Below are 13,479 nucleotides of genomic sequence, written 5' to 3' on the forward strand. Positions count from 1 at the left end.
AATAATCTTAAATTTTGACAAGCATTAAAGCAAAGATTTTTAGCTGTTTTTGCATCCTCAGTTTAAGCCTTCCACATTCTGTCAGTGCACTGAGTCACGGAGCTGGACATGTAAGGAGAGGAATTAGCAGACTGGTGAACATGCCACAGGTGTGCATAGGGCCATCTAAGACTGGAATACAGCTGCTCCCGCAAAATTGCTCAGGTTATTTGACTTGTGAAGATCCAGAATTCTGAGTACTCTCTCGCGTTCCCACGAACAAAATTAGCTGCTGCCTTCTTCTCCTTTATTCTTCATAGCAGAAGAATTAGCAAATCCCTTTTCAAATTTCAATTTTCTTTTTTCTCTGGTTAGAAGAGATCCAACTGTTTCATCTGCAGAAAAGTGCTTTACTTATAGTCACTTCTGAAAAAAAAGCAGGGACTAGATCTTCTCTGCCCAAGCATGACTACATACCTGAACACTGTCAGGGCTCCGATCTTGAAATCAAGAGTCATGGTCTGACATCACAATTCTATCACCCTCCACAATACATTCTAACTTCCTAGAACAGTGTGTCATATCCAAACTATGTATAGGGAATAGTCCTCAGTCCAAGCTGACCCCTGTAATATATTCCACAAAATGTTTGAGATGGTGCTAAATGTCATCAGTGCAGATCTTGAGTGCCTGCTGGGTCATACACTTAGCACTTTTCTTTCCTTCTCTAAACTCAGTGAATATACACATAAATTTACTTATTTATATACATACACATTTATCTATGTATCTCTACCTACACTTACACCTATACATATACATATATGAATACTCACTGCTTTCAGGGCTAGATGGCAGCTGAACGGGCATTTTGTGGACCTGTTGGTCTGGCTGACTCTAATCTTCTGAGTACTAAGGCATCATCTGTAGTTTACAGGGTTAATCTATAGCTCTGAATTAATCAAGAATTTGAAGATGTTGGCAGTAGGACATAAGATGCAGAGAAACCCACCTCATCTGTACTCCACTTAGAAACTTTACTGGCTGGGATCCCAGCTACACTTGGCAGGAGCTTGCTTTGCTGTTCCCAGCGCAAGGGTAGGCCAGGGATTTGCAGCTTTGAAGACACAACAACTGGTTGAGAAAGAAGCCTCTGGGTGCTGGGTTCTTCAATAACTTCAACAAGAGAAAATAGTAAATAAGCATTAAATCCCTCTATCGTTGATGAGATCAGTCACAGTATAATTCATTTCTATTAATATATAAAGGCCTCCCTAATAAAGTTGTATAGGTTTGCTTACACCAGAATTACAAGAGTGCTATAAGACTTCTTCCACTATGTCTGATTATACTGGTTCTATATAAATATAACTATTCTTACAATGGAAAAAGCTCTTTCAACATAACATAATGCAATGCCATCACAACTGCTGGCCTATCACACCATAGGTCACTTAATTTTAAATATTTTGATACAATAAATAACACCCACTTCTAACATTTATACAATACTACTAGACTAACTTAAGGCCAAGGCTGAGCGGTAAAACTCCATCAAAACCAGCACTGCACTGCTATAAAATTCCAAGTGAATCAGATGAGCAGTTCCAGCCCACACATTTATGCCTCATGCACAACAAAAAGTTTTTCAGTTCTTCTGAGGAAAAGAAAACCCACAAATGTCTGCAAATTCCCTGCCCCCATTTTAACTGAATGTTTTATTTAGAAAATAACATGTAACTTCTCAGTGATGCTATGAGTTTTTTTGCAAGGTCATTTCCCTTTTTATATCACTTATTCATCATTGAAGGAAGGAGTATCCCATCCCACTTGCCTCAAAGGTAATGTACAGGTGGGAGGGTGGCTTCAGCCAAATGCTGCTTGTGGCTGCTGCTGTCTGGAGAACAGTAGCAGTTGCAGACGTGTGTAGGAGGAAGGAATGAAGAGTCACACCTTAAATGATGTCAAACTAAATAAGACATCTACGTTTAGATTAATTGCAAATGCAAAACATCTGCTAAGAACTCAGGATAGAATGCTTCTCAGTTGCTGAGTAAAACTGTGGAAAACCTCTGGAATTCATTTCAGAATGAAACAATCAACAACAAAACAATATCTGGTATTCTTTAATAAAAATACTTTATGAAATCAGAAATCTCTATGCTATTCTTGATTGGATTGCTCACTTCCATTATAGCTCTATTCTATTTCTGTTTTGGAAAGTTGCTATTATTCACAGATATCTGCATTCTTACTGTTCTAGTTTTCAAACACTGATGGCCAACAGCTAGGGCACAAATTCCTATTACAGATTTCTGCCAACACAGTATGACTTGTTTGGAATATATGATTTATCCCACATAGGAAGTGATAACAGTAGTCTTTCAGTTCAGGTTAAGAGCACCTATGTGAAGTAAAACTCCCAACCTACTTCACCTTAGTTATAGCATGAAACAGGCATGAAACATGTACACAGAAAGGAAACAATCACTTTGTTGAACTGTAGTTAAGGGAAGTGTTCTAGTTTTTACAAATCTCATCAGGCAGGACCTAGACAGAAATGCATCCTAGCCAGTAAGCAAAGCATGTTGGTAAAATTTTACTCGAATAGTCAATTCTGCCAAAATAAAAATGCTTTATAAAGTGGTATATATAACCATAGAAAATCAGATAACAAAAAACACACCCATGTTGGAAAGGACCTCTAGAGATCTTACGATGTTCTGTTAAGAAGAAAGCATTAGACTAGGCTATTAAGGGTTTTGCCAAACTAAGTCCTTTTCTGGGCAGCCTATTTCAGTTTTTCTCATGGTGAGACATACCTTCCTTATACCCAGACAGAATTTCCCATGAAGCAACTCATGGGGCATGCCTCTTACTCCACCACCATGCATCCTGGAGCAGATGGTACATTCATCTTCTCTATGACTACCTTTTAGTCCCTGGAAGACTCTGACTGAACAACACCAATTCCTTCAACCTTCCCTTATATGCCAAGTCCTTTAAGCACCTAATGATCTCGGTGGTCCTCTGCTGGACAGTTTCCAGTTTTTTAATACAGTAAATATCTTAGCTTTTCCTCCTTAACTTATATGAAAAAGACCCACTCGGCACATGAGTTGCTGGAAAGTAAACTGCACAACAGACTGAGATGAAGCTTAACAGGTCACCTTAACGCTTACTTACAACTTTAACATATAACCATGCATCTTCAACTTTTTTTCCAGGATCTTTTTGAAGCAATAAATGAACCACTCAGGCTGATTTAATTATCTATTTGTAAAAGTCAGTGAAAGGAAACATTTTATGTCAGCATTCAGTTAGCACTCATCTTTACAACTGCAATAACGTTCCTAGCAAACCCTCTATTGATTATAAGGTAAACACAACGTTGGAAGTGCTACTGTAAAAAAAAAAATCAAAACATTAGACACAAATAGCAAATGTGATAAGTAAGTTCCAACGCAGCCTCATGAAGGATTAGAAGAAATGTCACACTTCTTTAGTTCTGCAGATTTTAATACCAAATGAATGAACTACTGGCAAGTTACCTCTAATTTCATTTGAAATGAGTGGATTATTTTCTGTCTCTTTTTCTTCACACTCTTTGTTCTTTACAGAGTCCTTTGTCTGTAGTACTCCTCTGAGGAAAATAAGATATTCATTTTTATTAATACATCATAAAAATCACTAAGCATGATGACGTTGCTCGCTAACAATGCTAGATCATTATTAATATTCCAGGATTCCCACACAAAGGATGTTGTATTACCATAAAATTAAAAATGGAGGATCTAATTTCTGACTTATGCAGATGGTAACACTAATGCATACTGACAGAAATTTTGCAGTTAAGGCTCAAGAGTAGTATAAACTAAAATTGCATAAATCAGATAAATCAACACATCTGACTTCATAACTGAAACTAGAAAATATACAAATGAAGATAATGGATGTATCCATGGCAGAAGATAGAGTGAAAAAGACATATATATGGCTGCATCTCCTATAAAGCCTTACTGGTTATCCAGGCCATTTTCATGAGCTGTCTTAAACAATATCTTTTTATTTTTCTCAACTCAACCATCATCTTCATTCCAAATCCTGTACTGTACTGTCATATCACTGTGCAGTTGTTAATGATCCCACAGAAAATATTTTACTTCTTAGTTTTTGCATTACTCCTTAGTAAGCAGTTCTTATAGAACCACTCTTTGCCTGCTAACTCTAACACTGGACTTCTGCAAACCTGGGCTTCTGCAAACCCTTTGACTTGGCCCCTCACCACATCCTTCTCTCTAAATTGGGGAGGACTGTTTGATGGATTAAGAACTTGCTAGCTAGTCACAACCAAAGAGTTGTGATCAATGGTTTTATGTCTGGGTGGAGGCTGGTCACGAGTGGTGTCCCTCCAAGGGTCAGTCTTGGTACTGGTGCTCTTCAACACCTTTATCAATGACATAGACAATGGAATTGAGTGTACCCTCAGCAAGTCTGCGGACGACACCAAGCTGGGAAGTGCAGCTGATATATTGGAGGGAAGGAAAGCCACCCAGAGGGACCTGGACAGGCTGGAGAAGTGGGCCCATGTGAACCTAATGAGGTTCAACAAGGCCAAGTGCAAGGTGCTGCACTTGGGCTGAGGCAATCCCAGGTATTTATAGAGACTGGGGGAAAAGCTCCTGGAGATCAGCCCTGTGGAGAAGGACTTGTGGGTCCTGGTGGATGAGAAGCTGGACATGAACCAGCAGCGTGCCCTTGCAGCCTGGAGAGCCAACTGGGCTGCATTAAAAAAGGGGTGGCCAGTAGGGAGAGGGAGATGATTGTGCCCCTCTCCCTACTGTGCATTCCTTTCTTTCTTTTAGTAACATGAAGACACTGGCAAGTAGATGGCTCACAGATGTACATACTGAACATTATGAGGTACATAATGAACATTTTGTTAAAATAGACTAAAAGAACTTAAAGACCAATAGAAACCCACTACATGAACTCATGCTTGCAATCAACAAGAATACCTTCAGCAATGTTTCACTGATAAAAAAGAAAACCAAAGAAGAGCTAACATCCTGTTAGACATCAAGATTATCTAACCTCAAAACACAAAACCACAGAAGAAACAGATCTGTTTATCATAGAATCACAGAATAGCTCGGATTGGAAGGGACCTTAATGATCATCCAGATCCAACCCTCTGTTGTAGAGAGTTGCCACCCACTAAATTAGGCTGCATGATTTAATTCCACTTTAATTCAATTGCTTACATTTATACCTATTAAAAGCTATGAGAGAAAGAAGGAAGAACTAGAAATTAGCTGAATATGACTTATATTTACAGCAAAATAAATCTCATGGTTGTTATGTAGGTGGCTGGCTCCTCAATCAAGTACCTCTATGAAACATAATACTACTTGGAACATAAAGACATACATAATTTTACTGAAGACAAACATAATTAAATCCACACAATGAGCTCAGCTGCTGAAAAACACAAAAGTAGGCATATCTGTCTTCAATTATGCATGTGTGCCTTGAATAAACATCTGAAAATATCCTCGAGGTATTGCAATAACCAGATGTTCAATATTTAATAACTCTAATAGTTCAAATATACCTAATGTTGTGAAGATCATTTCTCATACCTGTTTAAAAGGAACTTTAGTCAACTTAAAGTCCTCTCTGGCTACACTGAATACATAAAGAATGTGGAAAACTAGATGATAAAATGTAGGGGGTCATCAGTGCATTCAAACACTTCCAACACTTCAAAAAGCCTCTGGGCAGTTCAATGTTGGCACAAAGCTGTTATTCTCTGAATGAAAATGAATCAACAGAGAGAACAGATAGCACACGTATCTGCTATTTTAGAGCTTCATACAGACATCACCCTCTAAAAAGAGAAAAGGCCAAATAAACTGTTCTTCAATTGATTTAGAGATATTCAGTAATGTTTGTTTTTTCCAGAAAAAAACGTGAATTTACTATAAATATAATTGAAATATTGAATGACAACTAACACAGGTCACTTCAGAACTACACTATTGTCATTCTGGTTTTTTTTTTTGCTGTTTGAATTCATTGGACTATAACTAATTAAAGCTATTTATTTGTGATAAAGGTATATTAACACTGTTCAATGCTCCTAATAGACCTTTTCTAAAGACGGTTGAAATAATGTAAAAGAATGTTCTGAAGAAAAAATTGACAGCAAAGAATAATAACAAAAGTTTAGTTTTGTACTACTACAGGACCTTACATCTTAAAGGAAAGTGTGAATATTAGTTCAGGAAAGGAAAAAAAAAACACCAGGAGTTTCAGCGCATTTAAGTGCTTCCTAGTAAAACTGCTAAGTTTCAATCATCAGCTTTACTGTGAGGCTTTCACCATATAAAACTAACTCTCCAAAGTCTCTGAAGATACTATTATTTCTAGCATTTTGAGTGCATATACTATCAACACATTACAATGTAGTTAGATACATAACAAATGACATTTTTGTTCCATGGCATCTTTCCTCTATTTCTGTAAGAAACTAGACAATAAAATAATGCACTGATGCTGTAAGTAATTAAATAAGAAAGCGAATGCTGTTGCCTCACATATTTCCCCATAGCAGTGTATCAGATTTCAAAGAGAACCTATATATATATTATGATATATAATATCATAAATATTATTTTCCAACGTACTCTCTTGTAATTCTTTGTAAAAAAAATAAAAAAACAAAAACCACACTAAGCATGAGAGTTAAGAGATCACTTTCAGTAATTTCTCTGACTTGTAGCATTTTTCTTATCCTTTCTGATAAATAATACTTATTTCTTAAATAAAGTTCGTTAAGTTGTTTCTAATACAAAGACTATTATGCTCTTCTAATATGAAGCTCTTTCTTGTTGCTTCCCACTGCTTCCAAGAGTTCCACAGATAAATCTCTGTACTGAATTCATAATAATCTGCTTTCTAAATGGACTCCAAACAACCCATACTTTGAAAGGAACCGATAGTTACCCATGTAGCTTCTTTTCTTTCACATCACATAACAGGGGCTTCTTGCAAGGAGATGTACTTTCTCTGTCTTCCTGCTTAGCTGTTTCTGATACAGTTTTCCCAGATGATCGATTATGAGCTGCAGATTTTGTGCCTATGTGACCAGGGCTTGGGCATTTTCTGTCACTGTTTAGAAAAAAATAACAGAATGTTTTAAAAAGAGAGCAGTTGAGCTGTTCACTTTATTTTCTTTACTGATAAAGAATCATTGAAAGAACTAATTGAAAGAAATAAGGCTGTGGGTTTTTGTTCTTGTTTTTAGAAGAAATGCACGGAAGTTTCACACTTGGCATCAACAAAATTGTCCATGTAGAACCTTCCAAAATCACAAAATATTAAATCCCATATAACAGTTCTCATTAAAGATAAAACTTGTAGACAATTCAACAGCATAACTGTTGAACTTGCCTAATCTTATTTTTGATAGTATATTCTCCATTTAAAATATTTGTAACATAAGAAAACTTCAAAGCATCATGTTTTTCTCCTATCCCATCGCTTACAATATATCGCTATACATTCAGAACCCTACAAAATGTTCTGCTAACTGTCAGCTGGAACAGTTAAAAAAAGTAGTGCTTTATGCTGTCCCTGTTACGGAAAAAACTGGTGGAACTGTCACTGGCTTTACTGGGACCATATTCAGGCTAGCTGTCAGAAGGTAATTAGGGACATTTCAGATTTCCACCCTACACTTACAAGAACAATCGAACCAAATGAACCAGTGACAGCTGAATATTTTGTTTTTGATGCATGTAGCTGACTCTGAGAATCTAATTTGAAATGCCATCTATTGAAAGTACTTGGTCATTACAGAAGAAAACTGAAGGAATCTTACAAAAACATTCACATTTTCACATTTGCTTTAATGTAGCCCTTGAAAACATAGGAAAGCCTCTCTTCTCCATTCCTTCTTCAACTCACTGTGTATCTCCCTAACACAGAATGAGCACAGGAGTTTGTGTTTGCAATTCCTGTTAGAAAATCATCATTTGAAAAGTCTCTTGGTATCACATTCATTTGCGTTTTCACAGTACTCCTGCAAGAAGCTTCAGCTACAGAGTTATGCATCATTCTTTTTCACTCCCAGTAATTCAATTCCCCACTCCCACAATAATGGCAGAATTTAGAGCAGTTATTCAAAGAGTAACTTTAATTTACATTTGTGTCAGTAAGGCCAGCAAACAGAAGAAACCCAAATTAATCATTTTCTTAAGTGAAACCAACAGGCAAACAATCAATTTTAAATTCCAGCTAACCACCTAGTAGCATACATAGTTAAACTGAATGTGAAACTGCAATGTTGTTAAATCACACATAGTAGAAATCAGTATTAGTCAGTGACCTTTTCAATGAGCATCGATTAAACCATTTCTTCCCTGTAAATGAAAATGCAGATAAATAGACAGGTTTTCCTGAAACTGTTCAGCCATTACACAACTACAAATTATGATATGCAACACTACAATAAAGCACTGTGGCTAGTCATAGGCATGGCTCCAATCAGAATTACTTGATTATAGGAGAGGGGGATCTTTCCCTTGCTTCCACTCTTCTGTTTCTAGGGACAGGATTGGCTGCAGGCAACTCCCCACTGAGACGATCGGGTAGGAGGCTTTCTTTGTTCAAGTTCATCTCGGAGTATGGGCAGCTGACTGCACTAGAAGGTGAAAAAAAGAAATGCCTCCTTATTTTCATTCACTTTACAGACTTAACTCAGTTCAAGTGAAATGACAGCTGAGACCAATTTTCTAGAAGTGAATGGAATCAATTCGTATAGAAAAGATTTTAAAATATGCAAGTAGTTAGACATAAAAATGTTAATAAATATACTGATTAAAAACTGCAACCTGAATGCTTCTCAAATTTCATTTCTCCAGCAATGTATAGAATACAAATTATATTAATTAATATTACAGCATACATCTGAAAAATTGCTTGATGAACATTTAGTCTGCTCTCAAAGCTTTCATGGCATTTTATAAATAACAAACAGGATGCCTCTAACTACACCCTTCTCACTCCAAATAACACAGTCATATTCCTATGGCTATTTTCTCTGCAAAGGAGGCTATTTCTCTTATGTAGCACCCACAAGGAGACTGTATTGCAAGGATAACGCTTTCTTTCACTTCAGAGGGAGAATGCCCCATCATTGCAAATAAGACTTATACTCCATTAGAAGTTTATTTTTCATACATTTTCCTATCATTCAGCATCCACTGTTTCATTGCATTCCCATTTGTGAGATAATTTGACACTGTGCTTTTGATAATGACTTGAACAAATGTGATAGTCATACCTCTCAGTGTCAGAAAACCCGTGCTTGCCCAAGACCAATACAGACCAACAGCAATGCAGAGCACACTAGACTGAACTAAGATTTTGTCTATGAAATGTCCAACTGATTATTCAGTCAACATACATAAATATAATATCCCAAATACATAATATACACTGACGTATACTTCAAAGATAATACAGCAAATTCTGAAAGGTATATATATGCCATAACAGTGAACAAGAAAATACCCAGTTTTTAAGTGTCTTTTTTGAGATAAACATGCTTTATTTTTGGTTAGTGAGCTACTATGCTAACTACAAAACTATGCTTTCCTACTCATCTATATTATTACAAGAACTTCTATGATGCTAAAATGTAAAAAAACTCAAAACCTACATTCTAATATATTGCTTGTTTTCTTTCAAGGATATACTTATATTTCCATAAACCACATCAATGTTTTGTTTCACTGATTATGTATGTGATTTCCAGACAGGACTGCCTAATAGAAACAACAGTCTACTTTGCCATTGATATGTCTTGTCATCTCTGAATTACAAAGAAATAAAAACAATCGCTGTAAGTATTGTGTTAATTCTCTAAAACAGAGAATTAAAAAAGGCCTTTTATTCCAAATACACTGTACATCCTCCCTATCTTTTACCTATAATGCTTATTATATATAGCTATTTAACTTCAGCTACGTATTATTATATTAAATAGGCTTTACATCACAATGAAATCTGATAGTACAATTTCATCTCCAGTAGATCTTCTGATGGACAAAATCAGTAATATGTTTTAAATTAAAAAGCTAGCAGAAGCTTTGACATTCAGTCCTTCTTTGGATCTTACTTGCTTTGCCTTTTCCTTTAGAATTTTCTTCAAAAAACAGAAGCCAAAGAACAATCTCAGTCAACAGCAGTTATAATATTAATTAAATTTTACAGCATTAAATTCAGATGAGTTTTTCTTTGTAATTACTAATTTGAATTGCTGCATCACATTAAAAAAAAATCCATGACAGTCCTCTGATGTTCCTATTACTTGGAGCAACAAAACAAATTCTCGCGATTTCCTCTGTCAGCTTTGTTGCAACAAAACACAGCATGAATGAACAGTATGAGCTAGGTGGCTTCAGATCAGTCAGTCCTGAATCTCAGTGCCTCCTGCCTTCAGTTCAGTTTAGCTTGTATACTACAAAGACCAAAATGTTAATTTTATTATTCACGCATAAAGAAGTATTTGATTTATACATTACTAAGTTTTAGAAACAACTCTAGTGCTCAGAAGTCTTGATAATTAGGTTGTTTTAAAATTAAATGAGGATTTTTAACTCTTCTCTCAACTTGAACATGGATTTCTGCTGCAGCTTACACTTTGTGCCTTAACACACTGTTTAGAAAACAGCCTAAGTTCAAAGCCTATTTACACGTTGATCCAATATCCCTGACCTGTGGGTACTGATGTATTCCAGAAGAACAAGGAGCATGTCAAGAAATGGCAGCTTCATTTAAAACCCCTCCTATATGTCCAATTGAACCAGACATCTTCTATTGCTGCTTCAAAGATGAAACCATTAAGATAATCTATTATCATCTGAGCTGCTTCAGTAGGCTCAACCCACGTTTCAGTAAATAAATATCCAAATTAACATCCTCCCTGCCTCCCACAGGACAGTAAATCAGCTACTTTTCAATGCTGGAGGATCAGGACACCACAGCAATTAAGCTACCTGCTGTATTCTGAGGAAAGGGAGCTACTGCTTCATGAGCAATGCATAAGCTGAGTAAAAATGGGATGTTAAAAAAAGCCTCTCGTGGAATCAGGAATGATCAATTAAAAAAAAGCAAACTAAGGATGCACAGATTATTACTGACAAGTAGTGTGTATGGTGTGGCCTGCTGACTGCACAAGAAGCACAGAAAGCAGCAGAAGAAACTTTGTGTTTTTATTTCTCACCTGCAGAACCACTATCCAAGTTACATATCACTAGCATTTTTATGAAATAACTGCAGAACTACCCCTGAATATTGTCTTACTCGGGTTGTTTTTTTTTTTTTAATTAAAGAAAAAATTTCTTTTGTGAACATTTCTTTTTTTTTTTCTTGGTTTTTACTTAGTGATGTATTTACTTCACTTTATGAAAATGTTTTTAACTATCCTAGTAACAAATGATACAAATGCCCTCTACCACAGCTTACTACATGTTTATCATCAGTGCATCCTTTTTAGCAGAAAGTTTCTTCAACAGTATAAACTTGAGTTAACAGTAGCTTAAAACCTACTTGGTTGGGGATAACACCCTTAGCATAAAAGAAAATAGAACTAGAGGCTGGCAGAAGTATCAGATGAGAATTACTTCAGCAGATGCTGAACAAATATATGAAACCTCGTGGTGAACTGAGGCTTCCAGTGCTTCTGCACCACAGTTTTCTGAAAACACGCTCTCCATCCAGTTCACTTCCACATATCAGATGATGTTTCTGATAAAATGCTCTCCAAGCTTACGTTTTGCTCCCTAATGCTCCCTAAATGTTCAGCATACTGTTTACTTCTCATCATGCCCAGAAAAAGCTTCCAGTTAATAAAGAAAGTAGAGTCACTAGTATGAAAATAGTACCACACTAATTTTAACTTGAGTTCTTTAGCAAGGTGCACAATCTTAATTATGAACTACATATTAAGAGGTTTTCCCACTCTAATTGTCTGAAAATCATGCAATTGAGAACTGTTGGCTGAAGCAGACTTGATCTTTGCCTATGGAGAGTTAACCCAAAACATGAATGACCTGTTAACAACCGAATGTTTTGCACTACAGCTCAGACTTATCAAATGTATTAAATGTTAGAAAGCATACAATATACAACTGAATCATAAATACACAGGTTATCTGTGTGATGCTACTGACTTGCACAACAGTTTCTGTTTCAAGTTCCCAGCAAAACAAAACTAAATCAACTGGTGATAGATAGCCAGTCCTTATTAACATCAAATTAAAAAAAAAAAGCTTTAGTCCCACTACATAATTAATCATCTAGGCTATTATCTGCTTCCTAAGGAAGAAGCTCTCATGATTTCAGAACTGTTTAGCATTTTAAATTATCATCTCTTCTGCACACAGACATTTACGCTGTAGACAGACATACCTCATCACGAAACAAAAGAGACAAGCATGGTTAAATACATTTCAGGGTTGCCAAGATAAGAGAGCCAAGGGACTTGAACCTGATGTGGGTAATTGCACCTATTTCAAAATGTCTTTGCTATTTCAGAAGAAAAGTAATTGTACAATTGTAGAACTTCTGGAGTGACCCAGACCCTCAAATTGGTAGACTCCAGATAAACAACAAATTCATTACTTTTCTCATAAATGCTCAAGAAAAGAAAACCCACAAAAATATCAACACAGTGAGTAAAATAACACAATTGCAGTATATTTATGATGCTAATTTATTTGCTAGGAAACAGCAAATTTCTTTTACAAACAACAAAATCTCTTTGGTTATATTTTTATCTCTTAGAACTCAGTTCATATGTAAATAACAGGATTGCTAAGACTGTAGCAAAAATAAAACACAATAGATTGCCATTTCTCAGTATTCAGAATGAGTAAGTATAAAAACTTTAAATAGCATGGAAAATATAGCTAAAAACAAATATATGAACTAACTAAACATACCTCTCTTACTCATCCTTTCCCTGAAAAACTTTAGAAGTTTTAATGCCAAAATGTATTTAGAGAAGATCACAAATGAAAAACTTTTCTGACACATTCACATAAGTTTCTTCCTTTTTCTTTCTTTTTTTTTTAAGTTTCAGCAATGGTCTGAGAATAATGCTTATGTTCATGTGATTATAAATAATTGAGATAACACATGTTAAGGGAGATAATAACCTGAATTGGAAGTTATTGCCTTACGGATCAGACACATTAATAAATCATACAAGATTAACTCTACCAGAATATGAAATGAATTTCAGTTAAACAGCCAGAAAGATTTAAAAAAAAGTGCAAGTTCCTCGTAAGTACTGATTAGATTATTTAAGCAGTTACCCTACTAAGATCAACAAAGCCTTTCAAAAGGAAAGGCATTAAAACAAACAAGAAAGACAAAAAAAAAAGAGAAAGAAAAAAAAAAGAAGAAAAAAAAAGAATGAAAGCATGA

At 35.7% G+C, this 13,479-nt stretch overlaps 1 protein-coding gene across 3 annotated transcripts in view; it reads right to left on the minus strand.

Moving 5' to 3' along the window:
- The window catches only part of L3MBTL3 (L3MBTL histone methyl-lysine binding protein 3), a 76,212-nt gene that overhangs the window by 4,545 nt on the left and 58,188 nt on the right, over positions 1-13,479 (minus strand). For all 3 annotated transcript variants that reach the window (XM_065733858.1, XM_065733866.1, XM_065733876.1), the window contains exons 17-20: positions 8,540-8,686; positions 6,988-7,152; positions 3,531-3,622; positions 992-1,155 (exon numbers count right to left, since the gene is read on the minus strand). In XM_065733858.1, coding sequence (XP_065589930.1) covers positions 992-1,155; positions 3,531-3,622; positions 6,988-7,152; positions 8,540-8,686 — 568 coding nt within the window. The remainder of the gene's footprint in view (positions 1-991; positions 1,156-3,530; positions 3,623-6,987; positions 7,153-8,539; positions 8,687-13,479) is intronic.

Source organism: Cyrtonyx montezumae, unplaced genomic scaffold (genome assembly GCF_038088225.1).
Source record: "Cyrtonyx montezumae isolate F1298 unplaced genomic scaffold, pur_monq_1.0 scaffold_0, whole genome shotgun sequence".
Taxonomy (NCBI): domain Eukaryota; kingdom Metazoa; phylum Chordata; class Aves; order Galliformes; family Odontophoridae; genus Cyrtonyx; species Cyrtonyx montezumae.